At 40.9% G+C, this 21,208-nt stretch overlaps 1 protein-coding gene across 4 annotated transcripts in view; it reads left to right on the forward strand.

Moving 5' to 3' along the window:
- ccny (cyclin Y) overlaps positions 1 to 21,208 on the forward strand; it is a 43,375-nt gene that overhangs the window by 16,212 nt on the left and 5,955 nt on the right. Inside the window, exons 2-10 of one of the 4 annotated variants that reach the window (XM_039790476.1) lie at positions 10,328 to 10,402; positions 11,825 to 11,845; positions 13,212 to 13,246; positions 13,413 to 13,436; positions 13,989 to 14,089; positions 14,257 to 14,292; positions 14,779 to 14,836; positions 15,235 to 15,354; positions 19,851 to 20,017. In XM_039790476.1, coding sequence (XP_039646410.1) covers positions 10,328 to 10,402; positions 11,825 to 11,845; positions 13,212 to 13,246; positions 13,413 to 13,436; positions 13,989 to 14,089; positions 14,257 to 14,292; positions 14,779 to 14,836; positions 15,235 to 15,354; positions 19,851 to 20,017 — 637 coding nt within the window. The remainder of the gene's footprint in view (positions 1 to 10,327; positions 10,403 to 11,824; positions 11,846 to 13,211; positions 13,247 to 13,412; positions 13,437 to 13,988; positions 14,090 to 14,256; positions 14,293 to 14,778; positions 14,837 to 15,234; positions 15,355 to 19,850; positions 20,018 to 21,208) is intronic. The other 3 variants (XM_039790479.1, XM_039790477.1, XM_039790480.1) reach the window with 3 other exon arrangements.

Here is a 21,208-nt window from a genome sequence, read left to right on the forward strand (position 1 = left end):
TCTCCTCCGCTATGTCATTTTCTTTACTGCCAGCTCTGTGCACACATTACTTTCATGCTGTTTTATCAAACAGTTATTGTCAATGTCAGCACAGCCCCTGACCCCAGAGCTGTGCAGCAGAGCTCTCTCAGCTCTACTTTTTCATGGTCTGTGCAAAATGTGAGAAAATCAATGTATTTATCGTCCTGCTGCAAACAGATTTTTAGTTTCAGTTTGTCACCATTGTTGTTTACCATTCATCGGAAAGGATGCCTTTTGTCTCTGCTAGTTGGACAGTGTGTCAAGGTGTGCATGTAGTGTAAGAAAGCAATGCAATGGATTATCTTATAGTGCTCTGTGTCACACAGTGTCACTCCATCACCCAGCACAATAAGCAGCAATTAGTACAGTGTAGTGTAGGAGCAGGTGGGGGGAGAGAGCGAGAGAGAGAGAGAGAGAGCCAGGCTGTCTGTCTTTGCCTTTGATGGGCCTGTCTGTACTATCTGAATCGTTTCAAGCCAGCGTTGCCTAGTTACAGTGAGAAGAGGATGCAGGGATGGGAGGGGAGGGAAATAAGGAGGGTGGGTTTTTGGTTCCCAGCTGGGTGCAGAGTAAATGAGTCCTCTCCCTCCCCATGGACTCTTTAACACCTAACATCCCTTACTTGCTTCTATGTCTAACTCTTGCTCTCTTTTTTCTTGCTCTCTCTCTCTCTCTCTCTCTCTCTCTCTCTCTCTCTCTTTCTCTCTCTCTCTCTCTCTCTCTCTCTCTATCTTTTAGCAAAAAATGATAAATATTTTGAACACTAGGACTTGATGCTTTTCTATGTCATACATAGACAAAACAGGACTCTGGAAATTATTACAGCCATTAACTGCATTTTATTGACAAAGCTATTAATCAACAAATCAATGAGCTGATGAATTGATATTCTGTAATGAAAAAGTTTCAAAAAGTTGTAGCCCTAATTACAGCTCACATCAGCTGATATACAACATTGCAAGAGAGTCAGACTATCAAAACGACATGTGATTTGCACCTTCATGATTAAATGCATCTTTGTGTAAGTGTGGTAATGTTTGCTGCTCTGCACTTCACACACACATGACTTGTTAATTAAACAGTGTTTCCAACACTGTAGTGTGTTCTCTCTCAGCATTTCTGATGATGACGTTTCTGTCTGTGGCTCGAGTTCATTTGTCTCTTCACCGATTGTGCTTGTCTCTGCTCATTCTAACTCGCCACTTGCTTTTCTGTATTCCAAACAGAAGTCAGTTGTTTCAGCTGAGGAAAGCATGCATTACCTTTTTTTCTGAAAAAGACCAGACTCTGGATGTTCAGAACAGAAAATGCACAGGCTTACATGACCACATTACATGTGTAGGCTGAATCACTATAGTTTATAGTCGGGCAACTTTATGTCTTAATGTCATTAGTGTACATAGCCTCAACAAGCTGATGGAAGTATAGCAGCTGTTGTTGCAATGCCATTATATTAAACTAGACTGTTAGACTTAATTGCCTGGGGAAAAAAAATGAGCTACTGGCCTCACTAAATGAAATGTCGATAACTATTTGTGGGTGTAGCCACTCTCTCCTTGCCTTTGCAACATCTCCATCTGTCTGCTCTTGCAACATCATTCACTGCTGCCTCCTTTATCCCCTGGGTATACTAATATAGCTTTGAGAGAAAACATCTCCTTTTTTATTATGTTGTGCTCTGTCTGCAGCATTTATGTCTCTTTTTTTTTTTTTCTTCTTTTTTTTGGGGAAAACTTTTCCTTCTCTTTTCTCCTCTTCCCTGCTCTGGGCTGTTTCATTTCAGCGTCACCTAATAACAGCCATCCGTCAAGTGTAAAAGTAATCAACAGCAGGCTCCACATCCGACACATCAGTATACACAGCCAGGTACACTGCCAGGGAATGTCACTGTACCAAATCACTGTGATGGATTGTAGGAATGTTGGGCTGGTTGATCTAATGTAGACCTCCTAAACACAGAGCTGTAAGGCTGTACTTTTGGAGCTCCTTACAAGGTCTTTTGGTCATGTGAGTCCAGGATGTTTTTTTCCCCGTCTCGGGACAGGACATGGGGGTCTAGGCAGACAGGAGGTGTGGTGTGTGTTTGGTAATGTAGACATGGAACTCTGACCTTTCATGGACGCATTTGTGTGCATACGTATGGGGCAGTGTGGGAAAGGGCACAAATGTCTTAAAACTGTTACTTTTTTGTATTATCAATCATTATAGAATGATGACGTTTTCCCATAGAATGGACATTTAGGGAAATATCTCAACAACTTTTAGATGGATTGCCATGGAATTTCTGAAATTTACTTTGACTCAGTATTCTTCACATTCTCACAGAAATATGTGGTGATATAGTGAAACGGTCTCAGCATTGATTTTTCACCAAGCATTTCACTCAAGTGACACAGAAACACTTCCCACTTGTTGTCACGCCGCTGTGGCTTTTGACTTACTACTGACTGCTGCTTGTAATCTTGTACGCATATGCCTTATCTTAAGACATATGAAAGTGGAACAGGTGGAAAAGTGGAAACTTAATATTTTGACTTCTGTGTTGTACCAGGTGAATGATCGGGAACTGAGAAGTTAGTGTGATGCTTAAAATCAGAGGCTTGTGAACACGTACATGAGTCATCAGAATGGGGATATGTTGTTTGTAAAGTTCAGGTGAAGTTTTCCTTTACTCATTCCCCTCCATCCTCTTGTCCCTGTGGGCTTTTCTTTGATAAAAGCTCAGCTCTTTTCCTGTGATGACTCTGCAACACTGCACTGAGTTTGGCAGATGTTGTCGATCAATGATACGGGGGGGGGTTTAAGCTGTTAAGGAGAGCTGTGATGCTGCTGCTGGGGGCTTGTTCAATTATGTGTATATGTGTGTTGTGTTCATGTAGTTGTGTGTAGAGAAAGCTAAAAGAGGGTGAGTCATTAAGCATTCGTCTTTCATTCCCTTGGTTTCCCATTCATTTAGTATCTCTAACAACTGTTAACCCTGCCTCTTTTGAGTTTTAAAAACTTGAATTTTACCATTTCGGAGTCCAGAAATGAAGTGACAGCTAATTAATCCGTCAAATGAAAGGTGGTAAAAAAAAAAGGCAGTTTGTTTGATTTATCTTTACTTCCACACATTTCCTGACTATAACCACTGGAATACGAGCAGATGGGATATTGCTATCAAGGTGTTTTTCTACATTAAAATCTTATCAGTGCAGCTTTAACTCTGGCCCTCTCCTCCTTATCGCACACGCTGTTCAAATGAAAACACAGCGGCTGTATCATTAAGTGATACAGTGGTGAATGCCATATCACACATAACATACTTTCACAGAGGTGCAGGGAGTTCATACCTCCGCCGAGCTCTGCCAAGTGTTTTGTTAGCCAAGGTGAGAGCCACCTAACTGTCGAGACCTGCCATCTGTCGCACATTCACAGCGAGCACCTCATTCACTGACAACGCCCACTGAGCACGTTAACATCGGCGTCCTCTCTTTTTGATGTCTCACTTTCCTTCTTTCTCACGTTAAAAGACGCACACAAACACTTACATAGGAGTGTTATCAGGGCCGACTCCCCAGTATCATGTGGTGCAGCATTTTGTGGCGTTTGCGCTGGGATAAGTTTGATCTGCTCCACACTGCACTCCGAAACAAAATTACGATAAATGTTTTTTGTGTCATTAATAAAGTTTATTAAGGGAGCAAAAAACCCTCCATAACACACTTAGCAAAAACAGATTATACACAGGAAACAATGTAATGTTTCTTAGAGAAAGATAGGCTTCATCATATTTTCCTCTTTAATTACAGACAAAGGTAATTACAGACAGCTAAGCACGTTGTCTGTCTCGGAAGCGTTACTCAACCACCTGAACCCGACCTGACCCAGACTGTGTGTGTGTGGGGCGAAAACGGAGAAAATCAGATATCACCATATTCTTGACCATATACTTCGATATCGATATTGCGGCGATATTCTAGGGTTGACAATTGGTGCTTCAACAAAATAACTTAGATTTTAGATAAATAATCATCAGTAATGTGGACATAATGTCTAAGTGGGGAAAAGGCAAATAATAGAACCGCTAGAACAGTCTGGTAAGTTCAGAAAAGTACATCACTTTACTGTGATGCAGCGTTTAAAACCAGGAAAAGACAACACTTATGTCATATCACGATATTACGATATCCAAAATCTAAGACGATATCTAGTCTCATATCACGATATCGATATAATATTGATATATTGCCCAGCCGTGTGTGTGTGTGTGTGTGTGTGTGTGTGTGTGAGAGAGAGGGGAAGGACTATCGCACTCAATGTTTCTGTAACTTATTAATAACTGACGAGCACTGCTTTGCCATCCACTTGTCACATCGCTTAAATCTACGTCAAAACATTAGTTCCGCATCACATTTACCCCCTCGTGCCCCACCTGTCTTGCCCCACACGCTTTGCAAACTGCTGGATTACACTTAGACTTAAAACAAAATATTCAGTAAAATACTGAACCCCAAGAACTATTTAGCCTGAGACTGTTTAAGTTTGATGATTTATCAGATCCTGAATCATTACACGTCAGTGGTCGATCAAGATTGCATCATTTCAAAGATCAACAAGTTACAAAAACAGTATACAATGTCACACTACAACCATGCAGCTGTTCCTTTTAACATATGTTTTTCAAGCAGCAGCTACATCTTGTGCTCTTTTCTCAAACACTCCATTAGAAGATGCGCTGTGTGCGTCTTATCAGAACCATGTGGGTGTATTGTTTGATAGCATGGTGCTGACAGCCGGGCGGTGCCGTGCTGTGCCATCTGGATCCCCTCAGGCTGGAAACCTCAGCAGGCAGCTAAAAACCAGCAAAGGGCCTTCCTGTCTGGGCTGATGTTGCAACCCGAAGCCACCATCATGACCGGCTCACAGGGCAGGCAGGCAGCGTGCCAACAGCTAACCACAGTAATACAGATATTCCTGTTCACCATGAAACTAACAGCAGTATAAAGGCTATCCGTTTCCTCTTGTCCTGCAGGTGGTTGCAGCTGGTCGAGTTGCAGGTTTCAGGGCTCTCCTGGTTTCAAAATGAGGCACAGGTGGCAACTGTGATCTGCTGAAAGTGGATTGTTTTTTAAATAGGAAGAAATCTCAAACATTTGCCAATTCCTACAATAACTATAAATGATATAGTCACTGACTCTGTATCAGAATTAACAGTAGGGGTTATTACACAATGCTGACAGATTAGAAAAATGGATCCCTGTGATGCAAGCACTTCATGCAGCCAAGTGTAGCTGCTAACTAGTGTGTTATGGAGGAGGAAAATGAATTCAACCAACTCAACCTTTTTGTTTTCAATATCGATAATCTTCTGGACAGTAGACAGTGATGATTTACTGTTTTTATGCATACTGTATGTAATTGACAGTTTAGCTGACAACTAGTCTTGACAAAAGTTGTGCAAAACATTAACAGTGTTATTTGAATAATATTAAAGTCAATTATTACAGTTGTATCTATTACTAGCAGTGTGCATGTGCAACAGCCTAAGCATTGCTCCCCTTAGATGAATGGTAACGATTTGTCATACAAACAAAATATTTATTGTTAAATATTAAAAGTAGACTACCATGTCATAATTCTCTGATGGCTGACAAATGTATATACTATCATGGTATATATCACCATATGGCCCAAACCTACTCTCTATTTATTATTGTATGTTTACTACTGTGGCTGACAAGACAATGCCCTGGTGATGGATTTCCTTTGCTTTGAATGGAACACTGGAATGGGCCTTTAGCTTGCATTGGGCAAACACGCAGAAGTGCTTTCTCAGAGGACAACTATGGGAATAAGAGCACTGAGTTGTGGCCTGTTTAGGTTCCATCTTCTTTTGGTTTTGTTCTCCATCTTTCTACGGGTGTGTTCATGGGTTTTCTGCGGGGTTTCTTTAGTAGAGCAAGTGGTGGAACTTAAAACGTGTCTGGCTTAAATCCACACACTGACCTATTCCCTCCACTCTTTGTTCAGCCTACCTCCCTAACAATGTGTAACCCCCTACTTCATTTCCTCTCCGCTTCCTGAAACGCAGGAAGTTGGGTGCTTTCGTCTACCCCAGGTTGGAGAAAACTGGGGAGGGTGGAACCATACCAGAGGTCACTGACACCGGCCATCTAGAGGGACACTCCCGGGGTTTGTGCACATTCAGCTTCCTGTGTTAAAAATGTGACATCACCAGGAGTTAAGAATATAACGTTCCTCGTTAAAATTACAGTATTTAGGTGCAATTTTAAAGAAGACATTTCTTATCACTCAAAACAAAATGTTAGCTTTTAACACTTATTTGTGACTGTCTGATGTGTCGCATATGTGATTGCATTATGTGGTACTGCGCACTAGTGTCACTAACAGTTGAGCAGTGTGTGTGTGCAGCGTCGTTAATCCACCTTCAGTTCTTCTTCGCTGTTCTTTGCTTCTTCCCACACACCCATCTTTTATTCAGCACCGTGTGTCACTTCCTCCTACATCGTGTGTGTGTGTTTGTGTTTGTGTCCTTTGAGGCTCTTTAAGTGGCTCTCAAACACAAAAGGACAGTGGTTCAAAAGAGTTTGGACACAATAGCAGTGGCTTGCATGTGTAACCTGCAGTGTACTGAAAGAGGCTCTGTGATCTGAGGTATGCTCTGTGCTGTAGTCATCATTACATAGTGTGTTTTAATGGTAGATCTATAGTGACATTTCAACCATGCTCATTTTCACAAGGTTTTATACTGAAGCTGGTTGACCTTTTCTTCTTAATTTCCTCTCGTAATTCTCCCCAATTTCTCCTCACATTTGCACTCATCTCTCTCTCTCTCTCTCTCTCTCTCTCTCTCTCTCTGTCCCTCTGTTCTATTTTCCTTTTTCATATCCTCCTCCGCTCATCCCGTCCAATGTCAGTTTTCTTTTATCGTTATCTCTCTTTTCTCTTCTCGCCGCCCCTGCTGTTTGCTCCCTCTCTGTCAATCACGTATCAAATCTGTCACTCTCATCACTTCGTTTTCAGCTCCCTTGACCTTTTCGCCCTTTTCTCTGTCATTATCAGCTTGTCACTCTTCTTCTGTCTCTCCATCTCTTGGCATCTGCTTTTCTTTCTCTCTATTAGTCTATCTGGGTGTTGGTGCCTTCTGACCCTTCCTGTTTTACTGTGAGTGTGTGCGTGTGTTTAGTTTTCATGCCTGTGGTGAGGTTTTAAAAGTTAGTAATACAGTCAGTGATTAACATGTGATAATGATTAATCTGTTTAAGGTTGTTCAGGATATTAAATTCTTCCTTCATTTTCCGCAACCTTGGAGATATAATACCAATCTACTGTTCAAACAACAGTGGTTCTCTGTTTCATTAGCCACTGCTATGAATTGCAGGCTTAGAACACAGTGCAGGAATCAACCAAATGCCAACTCTTTTTTTGTTTATGTAATAGTAAAAACGCCTGTTTCTGCCCGTGGGATTTAACCAGGGCAAAGAACTGACACACAAAATTGATACTGATATGTTGAGTGGTTTGACATAGCAGCCAGCTGCCCTGTCAGGACTACAGTGTCTGTAGCTGGTTCTGGTTTGGCAAACACGTCAACAACAAGGGAAGATAGTTTACAGCAAAAATTAAAACGACAAAAAAAAGACTTCTCTTCGAACTTGGGATGGGCATTTTTACTAGTTTATTAAAGTTTACTTTAATAGAAAATGCCAATAGAATTCATCAATAATGAAATAACAAATTTGTGCAGTGCTAAAAAGCTATTTTACTTTGTTAAACACCAGTTAGCCAGAGGCAGTCGTGCTCTCTTTAACCATCAGAGGTTTAACATGTGACGTGTTCAAATAAAAAATAAAAACTTCAGAAATGACATTTCAGAAGGTAAACCAGAATCGAATAGATTAGGTAACATCAGAACAATGTGATATTAGGAAAGATATAAATAGCTATTACAAGAATTGAGACATGAAAATCATAAATTCTTCTATGAAGTTTAGTTACTTTTAATCTGAAAAGGCATTATGTTTCTTTTTAACATAAATGAAGACTAATGCAGAATTTCAGTCTTAAATGTAGAGGTCCTAAATATACGTGTTATCATGTTTAACTCAGTTATTTGGACGTTAGTCTGATATTTTCTTTCTACTTGCTTCACACGTCTGAAAACAAGACTAGGTCAAAACCTAGTATATGGCTGGACCATGTGTGGTCAGTGTGCTTAATTGTGGCCAAATTGTTACAGGGATAGTCAGCGGTGGTATCTATAATGTGAATATAGATATTAAATCTTCATCTGTAGTGTTCCCTGTAATGTGTGTTACTTTGTTGGGTACTGAAGTAGCATATCACATGACATAGCATCACATGACATGGTAAAGATACGTTTGAGATAAAGAAGTGTTACTTTGTTAAACAGACCAGACCAGGTTTTACCCCGTGACAATTATGAACCACAGCCTCAAATGTTGGTCTTGAGGAGCTGCAGCATTTATTCGTGGACAAACTGAAACCTAAATTGTACATTGACTTCTTCTCTGCTCTCTTCGACGTACAAATGCTGGAAACTGAAAGTGAAAGATAAGTCCCACTGGCATCCTTTCTTTGCACTACTTTTGGAGGGTTTAATTTTAGATGGTTTCTCCTTAATGTGCAGGCCTACTTCTTAGTAGTTTAATCTTTTACTGGGTTTACACTGGCGCTGCCCTCTTCCTTTCCCCACCTATGGTAAGCATTTGTGCTGTTGCAGTAATCATTTCAGCATGTCTTCTATTTATTCCATAATCGAATCTTGCAACACAATGATAATCTATTGTAAACAATATAGAAGACATATTATATATGATATAAATGATCTGATTCTGATAATTGATTAAAAATGCATCCGCTGCTTGCCAACCTTTTTGAATGTTTCCCTGGAGTTTCAATTCACCTGCTTTTTACATGATGTAATATCAAAACCTGTCCATCCACTTCAGTCAGGAACACTAACCATTTATTGCAACAAATGGAAATACAGTTATACTTGGAGCTGAAGGCTCTGGTCTAATAATGCTCACTGGATCAGCTGAGCAGCATGCTAAGACATAAGCCTTGAATGAATGAAGAAATTTATTTCAGACGTATCAAACATAAACCCAACAAAACGTCAAAGACCTTTCCAAATAAGTTAAATAAGCAAAACATTCAACAAACAATAAGAAACATTATCGAACGTAGTATGTGTTGATGTGAGAATGGCTGTGATTGGTTTGTGACTGATAGAAATGATAATTCAACTAGTGGGCATATGACTTCCGTATCCTGCATAAACTAACACAAGCTTAATTATATTTATTTAGCAACAAACATCCCTGCTGTTTGTAATAGTTTTTTTCCCTAAATTACATAGGCCTACTTGTTCCACACATTTGTGTCTGAAGAGAGAGAGCGACAGAGAGGAGTAGACACACACACACACACACACACACACACACACACACACACACACACACACACACACACACACACACACACACACACACACATTAAAATGGGGGGCAGCAGCAACAACATCCACCGTGTACTGAGGAAGTTAATCAGCTGATTGATAGGCAACAGTGGAGGTAAGAGCATGTACCTGTTGCGCCAATACATTTTGAATGGCCAATGGGGAAACTGCAACGCTAACGTCATCATGCCTACTTGGACCAGTGGTGGAACTTCATCACTCAGTGACACAGGGACAAACCTGCTGTCAGAGTTCATCAGCTCGAATGCTCAAAGATCTTTTTCTTGTGATTTGTTGCGGTTTCTATTGCCAGCTTCTTTCTAATCTGGTGGTTGAGACTAGGTGGTATGCGTGTGTACAGACAATGATCTAAAACAAATCTATTCCTTCCAGGTGTGTTTGCTTAGCCCATCGATTAACAAACCGCCGATTACACAGCACTGGTGCAGCAAACTGTCGGCTGACAAATTGTTTTTCCATTTAGTTCAGTCCATTGCAAGAGAGGACGTTAAACCCTAAAGCCAATCCCACACATTTAACCTCAGAATGGAAGGTTTCAATCCGCAATGTGTTTTAGTTTCTGTGTTTTTATTGCTCACTATTCCTTACACGCTGATGGTTACTGTATATTGTGTTGAATGTCATTTCGTCAAAAGAACTAATTCAGCTACTAAACAATATGTGCCAGAAGTGTATCTTGGTGGCTGAAGTTTTCGAAATGGTATACAAACTAGTTTGGAATTAAACTCATTAAATCAAATGTCTAATTTGAATGCTGCTGCCTGTAAGACTAATATTTAGTTTCCTTATTTTTTTCAGATCTGCCCATGGAGTACAACCCCTCCGATCATCCCCGGGCCAGCACCATCTTCCTCAGCAAGTCACAGACTGACGGTGAGCGTTATGAGCACCTTGCATTTCTCCCAAACCTGCTGTTGACACTTTGAAAGTTAAGTTACGTCCAAATATGCATAGGGATTGTTGGTAAGTACGTTGAAAAATTGCAAGGTGTCTGCCCTCGCCATGTTAAAATATGTCTGGGGCCACACTTGTTTTCGGCACGCACAAGACCTGCGTAGATGAGGTTGATGTAGTTTGAGGCAAGGTGAAGTTGTGTTTTGTGTTATTGTGATGCATTTTTTTTGACTCTAGAAACTCTAGATACTAGATAAACAATTCTGATATTGTGTAATTCTTTCAGGTAGTGTCATCTACAGCTGTCTGGAAAAAGTTTCTAATGGCCTTAGCCTTTGGTTGATTCAATTCGTAGATCTCTGATGGCTGAAGGACCACTAAATGCATTCTGTCTGAAGGCTGCAGCTTGAAATATGTCTCGTGCAATTGTAAAGCACTGTGAAATGATGCATGCCTCATCCAGTACCTTCACCAAAATGCATGCAACAAGCACCAGTCTATTACAAAATAAGCAAGCACATCATACATGCTTGGATACAATTGCACACAACTTTCATGTGTAAATCATGAAACCTAGAGCAATGTGGACATCTGGGGAATGAATTAGACACAAACATTTCAGATAGTTTCATCAAAGATCTATAGAGTATGTTTTAATATGTTTTCTCACCACTTTGCATCTCCTCTCCTTCATCTCTCTCCGGGCCCCTTTGACATCCAATTGGACTCTGTGTTTTTTTTATCAATTGCCATTGATTCTCAAAAACGCTGTTGAGAGAAGTCATTCAAAGATAAGCATTGCCATATGTAGGAGATTGCACCTTAAGCGAGAACGCGGTATCTTTATGTTTCAAACTCATGCAAGTCAAATGATAGCACATGCTGCCTGCTTTGTGGAAAAGCAAGCTGTTCCATGGATGCAAGGGATTTCAGATGTGGAGCAAGACAAAAGTACTGTCGATCAACATCCTTTTATCCACCATAAAGGCTTGAGGCAGGCTCCTGTGGAAATGTTATACCAGCTGCCTTTGCATCAGATGTTTTGAGTCAGGCAGAGAGGACTGATCCTGTAGCAGTCTGGACCCTTCAGAGTGACAGTAATGCATTTGAATCAACTGAAATGTGATGAAGTTGGTTTCTGAGATTGACTTTAGCCATAATCTCTTTGCTTTGATGAGAAGAGGCTTGATATTGTTCCATTTGTACACACTGGAGAAACACTGGTTCAGCTGAAGAGTGTGTAGCCTGAAGGCTGATGTATCGATCTGATATCACAGGTGCTGTGTTATTATTAGCCTTATCCAGCTCTTGTGTGAACGTCTGCTGGCCTGTTTTCTTAACATATTGTACATAAATACTGCTACGAGACACAGAGACAACTTGGACTTTGTGTTTTTTCAGTTGCTGTGCCCAACAAGAGAGGTAAGCATGTACTGTATGTGTCTGGTCTCTGTAGGCGGATAGCACTACGCTCACTGTGTGTTTGGGCTTGACTTTTCATGTGGTCTTAAGCTTTCTTGTATTCTTGTACTTAATCTGTATCATTTTTCTGTTAGCGGGTGACGTGCCTTCACTGCTCAGCTGCTGATGTCTGTGTGTGTGTGTGTGTGTGTGTCTGTGTGTGCGTGCGTGTGTGCGTGTGTGCGTGCGTGTCGGTCTGCACTGTGCTGCAAAAGAATTGTGTTTTCATTACTGAAATGACACATGACACATATTTTCCTCACCATCAGTGCTTAAGAAAGCTTTTCTACAGAGGAGGTGTGAATGAAATAGAGGATTCAACTAGGAGTATGAAGCTGGGATTTGACATGAGCATCACAACAAATTGTATAGACAAAAAAAATGATGGGATTTTCTTTTTTATTATTTCAGAAATCACTGCGGTCAGGATTGCTTATTTTTCCACTAATATATGCAGCCCTAATTATGGCGTAAGAGTCTGCTGCTTTTTGCTAGAAAGCAGTGCACACAGTCACGACTGCCCAGAGGCGGGGGGGGGGGGACCATAACTCGTGCATTGGAGCATGTGTGTCAGAGAGGTGAGAGACAATGCTGGGGTGAGAGGCGCCAGACAGCTCACTACATCACTGTATGTATGTGTGATGCTGCGCTGTGCATCGGCTCCAGTTTGCTTTGCCAGCGATCTTTTTTCCCTTGTGTGTTCTCCTACATCAGAGCGAACGTATAGACACACATGGATGCACAAACGCACACAACCGCCTGAGCGCTGACACACAGCTGTGTGTGTGTGTGTGTGTGTGTGTGTGTGTGTGTGTGTGTGTGTGATATGCCGTGCACTCAGTGAAGTGAGCTGTATAAAACTAACACATCCCCACGTCCATGATGCAGAATTAGCATTCGTATGAACCGAAATGGAAACAGTAGCTCAAATGACAATCTCTTAAATAAAACAGTCGCTATGCTTCATTTAATTTGGACTCATGTAGGCCAAAATGATGAATGGATTAAATAATTAGCTCCTACTCATTCCCACACATTAAACCACAATTTTCAATGTAGCAGGAGAGAAAAGCCATTTACAGGATTCTTTCATATTAGCTTGCCAAAACTGCCATGCTTTGTTTAATGTAATGTAAAATAATTAGAGAACAAAAAACCAACCCTGCCCATTCAATATTTTCTCAAAGTAAATGGTAATGATAGGGAACCTATAAACCCTGGATACATGCTGCTCCCTGTCTGTGAGGGTTGTGTACTGCAGTCACACTGAGCTTGAAGCGTTGCTGCCTGACACTGCTTACACCTGTTCTCTCATCTTCCTTTTCAGTTCGGGAAAAACGGAAGAGCCTTTACATCAACCATGTAAGTAACATAAAGGGCACTGTGTATGATACATTAATAAGGGCAGTAGTGGATGTTACACAAAGGCTTAAGACCATCAGGGTTTTTTTTCTTTTCTTTTTCAATTGTAAGTATTGTAACGGTGCAAATGGTGATTTTAATGTCTTGTATTTTTTTTTTTTGCAAGTTCACACACATTTCGGAGAACAAGGTAAAGTCCTCAAAATAACCACTAAAATAATCCAACCCTTTGATCATTGTCCAGCCCTCTTCAAACCACACAGATTCCACTCGTAGTCGTAGCCATGTGGACAATGAGATGAAGGATGCCGTTAAATGTCATTATTTAGATTCAGTGACAACAATTTCATCACATCACGGTGTAGTTTGTCTGTGTCCATAACTCACTCAGGCCAAAGTGCAGCAATTGCTCAAAAAAAAAAAAAGGAATTACCCAGTTGACATGATAAAGCTGTGGTCCAGTAGTGCCAGGTGCAAATGAGGCAATTCAAAGAAAGTTCATCAGGAAATGGAAGTCTGTGGCTACTCTGAAGATGCACTCCACCATAAATGCCATCCCAGCATGCAGCCATGTCAGGCGCCGACAGAGGACAGACAGAATTAGTTTGTGGGCTCACTGTACAGGTGCCCTACTTTTCATGTCTGGTATGAGGCCTCTTGGCTGGTCCCGGTATGACTGAAATAGAGACTGACCTGTCTGTCTGTCTGTCTATCGGTTTGTCTGTGTGTGTGGGAACTCCAGCATCATCCAGGCCCGGTGAGACGGAAGTACAGCTCATGTTCCACCATCTTCCTTGATGACAGCACTGTCAGTCAGCCTAACCTCAAATACACCATCAAATGGTAACTATAAAACTGTTTTTGCCAAACCTAAGAGAAATCATAATCTATTGTTCAATCTCTGTGACATAAGGAGGAGAAATATTGTTGGCTTATTTCCCTCTTATCCTGGTTTTAGTTTCAAATGAATTGCAGTGTCCTTTTTTGTGTGTGCTTTTTTGTCTTTACAGTGTCGCCCTTGCAATATACTACCACATAAAGAACAGGTATGTTACATCTTTTCATTCATTTATTAGTTCTTATTTAGTTGTTATTTTCTCTCCGTCTGTGTCAATTTCAAAATCCTGCATCAATTATCAGCATCAGAGGTAAGCAGACAAAGATAAACCTTGGCAGAAAAAAAAATTGCCTTTTGGCTCCAAAGCTTAAGTTCAAATGTCAAACTCTTTCAGTATTGTGTCATTCTGTCCGATAACTGACTCCATATGAAGCCTGAGTGAACTGGGCATCCTTCCGCAATAAAATGTGGTCTTGTAGAAGGGTGTAGAGAGTATACATCCTCTCTTTGTCTCTATTTACTATAACTGGTAGGAATGCCGTGTAGTGCTGCTGTTTGAAGTGCAGATAAATCCACAATAATGGCTTATTGAACAGGCAATCTGACGTCCTATTTTAAATGAAATGAGTCTTATGCCATCTGTTTTTCATTTCTATCATACCCTGATGTTCCTCCTATCTGGTTGTCATTCCAGAGATGTCAACGGAAGAATGTTGTTAGACATTTTTGATGAGAAACTGCACCCGCTCACGGTAAGGCTTTAACTGAAGATGTGTTTCCATTATGTGAGCGCTGTAGAGCTGTAAGGACCCATCAGCAAGACAAACCACACGTGCTGATGAACAGCATAAACCCACATGGATCAAATAGAGAGGAAATCTGTCTTGTAATCTCAGGAGCCATCTGGATCGTTCAAATGTATTTTCAGTCTTTTTTTTGGCTTAACAATCGCAGGGTTTCAGTCCAAAAATGTACATAACCACCACTTTGCCTCAAAAACTACAGAACACTCTATTGATCATGAATACTCATTTGTAAGCAAAAGTCTCAACTTGCAGCGTGTGTTTCCATTTTTGGTAAACAATCACATCAAATGTTGTGAACAGAGTGAATCTTTCATTCTCATTTTGTCTGTTATCTTCTGTTCTAGAAGTCTGAAATTCCTCCTGATTATGACAAACACGACCCTGAGCAGAAGCAGATCTATCGCTTTGTCAGGACGCTGTTCAGCGCCGCACAGCTCACTTCTGAGTGTGCCATTGTCACGTTGGTAAGTGTATGTGTATTTCAGTGCTGACACCAGGAGGGAGTGTTGCCTCCTGCTTCTCTTTTTGCCCTCCCTAGTGCCATGTGCTGTCTTCTTTCTATTGCCCTCCTTAGACTCTTTTCACACATTTATATTTGGACCTTAAATGTCCCTCTTAGATCCTATGAAATGCTCAATATATCCCTCTATTGCGTCCCCACAAATGTTGAAAGGTTAACTAATTCTCACATGGTAGACCAGAAAATTGGAAGGTAACACACGAATTGTGACAGGATCAGTTTGATCTGTGCAATTTCCTTTCAGGATAAAGTATGTCTGTGCCTGTAGCACGAACATAATTGGTACAGCAGGTTCTCTCCCCGCGACTTCTGACGTCCTGCGCTGCTCACCTGTATTAAAAACAAGGACAGCTTCTCTCTCCCTTGTATCGAATTTCTTTCTCCATCTACTCCCATGACTCTTTGTTTCTTCTAGCATTTGTTTTGTGTGCTTTCTCTTATCATCAAACATTTCAATGTATTTAGTATAATTAGAAGTCTTCATTTTTTAACCAGGTTATTTATATGCTTTATGTATTTATTCAGGTATTGAAAGAAGACATGCATATCCACACATTAATATAGAATAAGGTTGATTTAAGTGTGCCGTTTGTCCTATATTTCAAATTTATAGTTTTCCCCAACTTTTACCATCCTCGTTCAGTTAGGAATGACCTCTCGTTCCCTTTCCACTCATCCGGCCAGAAACACGTCTTTCCACACTTTGTCGCTCTGGCCGACACGTGTGTCCCCAGGGACTCGGGAGTGCAGGGTTAACATGGCTGGCCTGGTGGCCTTGTATTGAATTGCTATGCTTCCTGACAGATGCACAAATGTGTGAACTGCATGTATGGGTGGGCCATTGTGTTTCCAAACAGTGATGGGAAAGCAAGCACACTGATGCACAGTATCTATAGTGATTCTATGTCTGTGTCTTGATCCATGTACAGGCGTACTCTAACAACTCTCTGTGTACACACACACACACACACACACACACACACACACACACACACACACACACACACACACACACACACACACACACACACACACACACACACACACACACACACAGAGCACAGTCTGGCACATGGCCTGCCTCTTCCAGTCCCCTAGAGTAACGTCTGGCATGCCATCAGTAATTGAATAGGGCTGTTGGCTTGTGGTTATGGGGTTAGCTTAGCTGACACAGCTAACTTTAGACAGGGGAGTCTCCCTTCCCTTCCCAATCGTCACATCATAGGATAGGAAATGGAAACGCGTCTCTCTGGGATGGAGACCCACAACATCTTCTTTTGTGAAGACGAATCATTGTTCAAGATTTCCAGTAGAAGGCACCAAGATCTAGGGGTGGGAATCACCAGAGGCCCCACAATACGATATGATCACAATACTTATGTCACGATACGATATTATTGTGCTTTTAAACATATTGTGATATTCTACGATGTATTGCAATTTATTACCTTCCGTACGTTCCGTATTAGCCTGATAGGCTCAACTGCTGATTAATCTACCTAGCTTACCTATCTACACTAACTGGAAAGCCCTGCTGGTAATATATAATACATGAAGAGTAGGAAGACACCTGTACACCATTAACCCTGACTCTATATACTATCGATTATCCCAGCAGAATGTGTATTACTAGTTTGTTGTTTAAATGCGGAACACTATTTGTTGATGCTTTTGGAGTTTAAACTTGGGATGCTGACTAAGTAAAACAACCACCCGTCAGGAATGTGGTCGAACTAGTTTCTGACTGAACCACAAACTGCAAATCAATTGATTCATGCTTTGGCTTCCCATTGTGATGAATAATAGATGTGATGAAACGTACTGAGTATGCTGTTTAATCCCTATTAAACATTTTCTTATTTCAACGTGTAGTCCAGTTGGAACATCCTCGGTTTCAGAAGCCTGTCTTTGAGGTTAGTTTAACCTTTGAGCTCCATGGAGAGCAGTTTTCTCTGTCTTGTACCAAACCTCATCTGTGACATCGGCCCACGAATCACAAAACTTAATCATTTGTGTTCAATGTGGTTGCACAGGGCTACTGTTTGCCGACCACACTGCCTCTGGATTCTTTGCTGTGCTTGTTTGTATAGTTTTCTCTCTGTGCTGTTGCATTCATATTGCTCAGCATGTGGCAGCCTGGCTCTTATTTCATGCGGGCTTTCTTCAATGTTTGCTGCCCACTGCCAGATGATTGTATATGTGGTGTCTGTTGGCAGACTCTGGGCCACAACAGAGATAGGTTAGCACTTCCTGCAGGCACAAAGCCCGACCCAGCATGACTTGTACAATTAGCCACCTGAGCTGTGCTTGTGGGCAAGTCAAACCCAGCTGCAAAATAGGATGAAAGTATATTCTTTTCAATTCTTTTTCTCAACCTCTCCCTTCTCTTTGCCTTTCTATTTTTCCAAACCACAAGGTTCCATTTTATGTCCCGTAATTAGACGGTAATAATCATCATTTAACAGAAGTCTGGGATTCTGTTTCGGTTTTTAAGTCACATTATACTGACAGTGCTGCCACAGTGCAGATTCAGAATGTCGGTGTATTGCACTCTGCCCAAAAAAAAAATAATACAGTATCTCTGCAGGCCAGATTTGTTTTGTCAGACTTGTCATCTGAGATGAGAGATTTCGAAGCTTTAAGCTACAGTAACTGGGCTAAATTCAGTTGAGCCTGCAGTACATTATATTTATGGAAAATGAAAAAAATGTCAGCCGGGGGGAAATTGCTTGTTACAAGAATAACATTTATTGATGGTATTAGATCATATCTGTTTTAAACTTTACCAAATTGCACGTTCAGAAAGTCTGCCCAATTTCTACTAATACCAAAAATACAAAAAATTAGGTAGACTAGTTGTACAGTATGCTGGAGTTAAATATGTATTAAGATTACTAAATAAAAGTACCAAATTCAAACTGAAAACTAAAAGTAAATACAAAAAAAAGAAAAAGGTTACGTGTGTATGTTTGTACATTTATTACATAGGGAGGCTGTTTATACTTCACTGCACAAGGGAAGACATGCACTGTATTATTTGGTAGTGTGTGGTGATATTAGGGCTATCCCAAATACAATTTGTTTGTGCTTCGGTACTAATCAACAGCAAATATTCGAAGGTTCGGCGGTGGCGGCCATGGGGAGGGGACTGATCAGGACTCGGGGCACGTTCAGACCAACAAAAGCGATCGCCGCAGGCTTGTGGGAGTGTCACTTAAACGGCTTGTTTGTGTGATTTCCTGTTGTGATATTTAACCCCCCAATGTAGCACAAGTAGACTTTATATTTCACAATTGTGGTTTTCCGTCAGAGAGAGGCAGTGATGTTTCCCGTTTACTGTACAGAACTCTCACACCGCCTCAAAACGGACTGACAAGTCTGATCACCGGTTACATGACTGGCCACCGCAGCGTGATGTCAGGTTGCATTTCTCTAAAAGTTGGATCTGTCTCAACTTTATTGCAGCATTGAAGGAAAAACAAAACCAATATTCGAATCCCAAAATTTTAAATCAAATGCCTACCCAACGAACAAATATTCGAGTAGTCGAATATTCGGATCCAGCCTTAGGAGATACGTGAGCTTTTATGAGAAAGCTGTAAGGTATACTGAAGCTTCCATTTGCAAATTAGACATTTAGTCGTCTCCATGCAGCAGATCACTGCAACCTTTATGCCCGACTACGACTTTCTAACAAAACGATGATCAGTGGATCAGAGGAATCGGCTTCTGTACAAGTATTCCAACTTGTAAGGAACAGGTGCTCAGTGTGCTTTGTGAGCCGTAGACTGTGGGAATTATGGCTAGTGAAAAGGGAGAGCATTGAAATGGGGAGAGAGGCAGAGAGATGGAGTGTTCCACATGGATATTTTAATGAGCGAGCTCCAGGGAAGTTGGGCTTCTTCAGCTTCTGACATCTTGTTATTGTGGTTTTTACCTGGAGGAGGAGTTGGTAGGAGACTGCAAAACAGTAAAGCAGCAAACTAACTGCACATAAATGTAGACAGGGAGAGCAAAGGCTCATTAAACACAGATTAAACATGGAATCAAACTAATAACATGGAATTGTTGGTTCTCTGTAAATTATAGTATGGTCTAGACCTAAGACCTAAGTGTCCTGAGATAACACCGGTTATGATTTGACAGTATAAATAAAATTGAATTGAATACATTGGATGATAATACACAACAAGCTTTTGTTATATGTTGTTATGATGCGTTCATTGTAAGGTAAGATGGCAGAATCCACAGGGATCTTAGTTTTGTGTATAATTTTGAGTGCTTTTTATGTGATAAACAATTATGTATACAACAAAACATTGCTTGCAACAGTTGCAACCCTAACCCATTGGATTGACCCATCTATAATTTCGAATGTTGAAAGAAGTGGAAAAGATCAATATTTGTGAGATATTTACATGTGACATCTCTTTGTCCAAGGTGTATTTGGAGAGGCTCCTGACCTATGCTGAGATCGACATTTCCCCTGCCAACTGGAAGCGTATCGTGCTGGGAGCCATCCTCCTGGCATCTAAGGTGTGGGACGACCAGGCGGTCTGGAACGTCGACTACTGCCAGATTCTCAAGGATATCACTGTGGAGGACATGTGAGTTGCACTTGTTGCAAACACAGAAAATGCAATGCACACACAACAGACAGGCCTATCAGGTTGAGGTCAGTTACCACTAAATGTTAGCAGCTGCTGCCAGTGATTATTAGCATACAGATGGCTCATTGACAGTATTTTGTTTCTGAAGTGTCTTATTTTTACCCAGATCCATTTCCTCTTGCATAACAGTAATTATCAAGCATGAAATGTGTTAAAGATAATTATGTTTCTGTTTATGAAGGTGGCATTAGATGTTTCTTATTTCTGCACAAAAAGTATAAGCCTTTATAGCCAACCTTTTCATTTTCATTGCATAATCTATTGCAAATAAGCCAAAATAAATTTGCTACAGTTGACAAATGAACTTAATAGCTTGGTGGTTCAGTTTATGTGTGAGAGCCAATAATTATCCAGATGTTAAATGCTATATAATGAATAAAAACAACAGGGAATTAATGGTAAACAATAAATTTTCTGATCGACTAATTGATTGTTTACTAATTGTTTCAGCTCTCCTTAAAATGTGTGTTGTTAACCCCACCTGGTACACAGTCTCAGCCATTGTTATTCACCATTCCTCTTAACTACTGTGCCTGTCTTAACCCCCCCCATTTAGTGACTAACATTCAGGGTCTTTCTATGCTGAGAATGTTGTGTGTTTGTGGGGTCAGCCCGGGTTCAAGAAGTGTTCAGAGTCTGGACATGCTTAGGGCGGCCTCTGCCCAGTTTGTCTTTTTGTTGCGGCTCTTGGATTGGTCCAAGAAAGCAGCCATACAGAAGGGTTAGCTCCACTAAATACAACTCAGCCCTGTGATAGAGTATTATCACCTGATAAGATGTTGTCTACCCTTCGGCAGAGCAAGATTCATGCACGTAGGCCTGTAAAAACCACACACCGATAGAATTTATGGTGCTGTCATATCAGTTATTTCTCGCATCTTTATCAATAAAGAAATCGTAGAATTCCACATGCTGTCGTGTCACCAAGCTAGAACTAAGGCTGGTTTATTAGTTCCTTACAAGCTGACGACAAGAAATACATGGCTTTTACTGGACATCATCCTCTATTACAAAGTAAATGAACATTGCCGTGTGTAAGACAGGGAAGTGGCATCTTGAGCATGAGCACCCACCACTCTGTCCTGTACACCACATCCGTCTTAAATCCACAGGAATCTTGGCTGGATT

This window comes from Perca fluviatilis, chromosome 22, assembly GCF_010015445.1.
Source record: "Perca fluviatilis chromosome 22, GENO_Pfluv_1.0, whole genome shotgun sequence".
Lineage (NCBI taxonomy): Eukaryota > Metazoa > Chordata > Actinopteri > Perciformes > Percidae > Perca > Perca fluviatilis.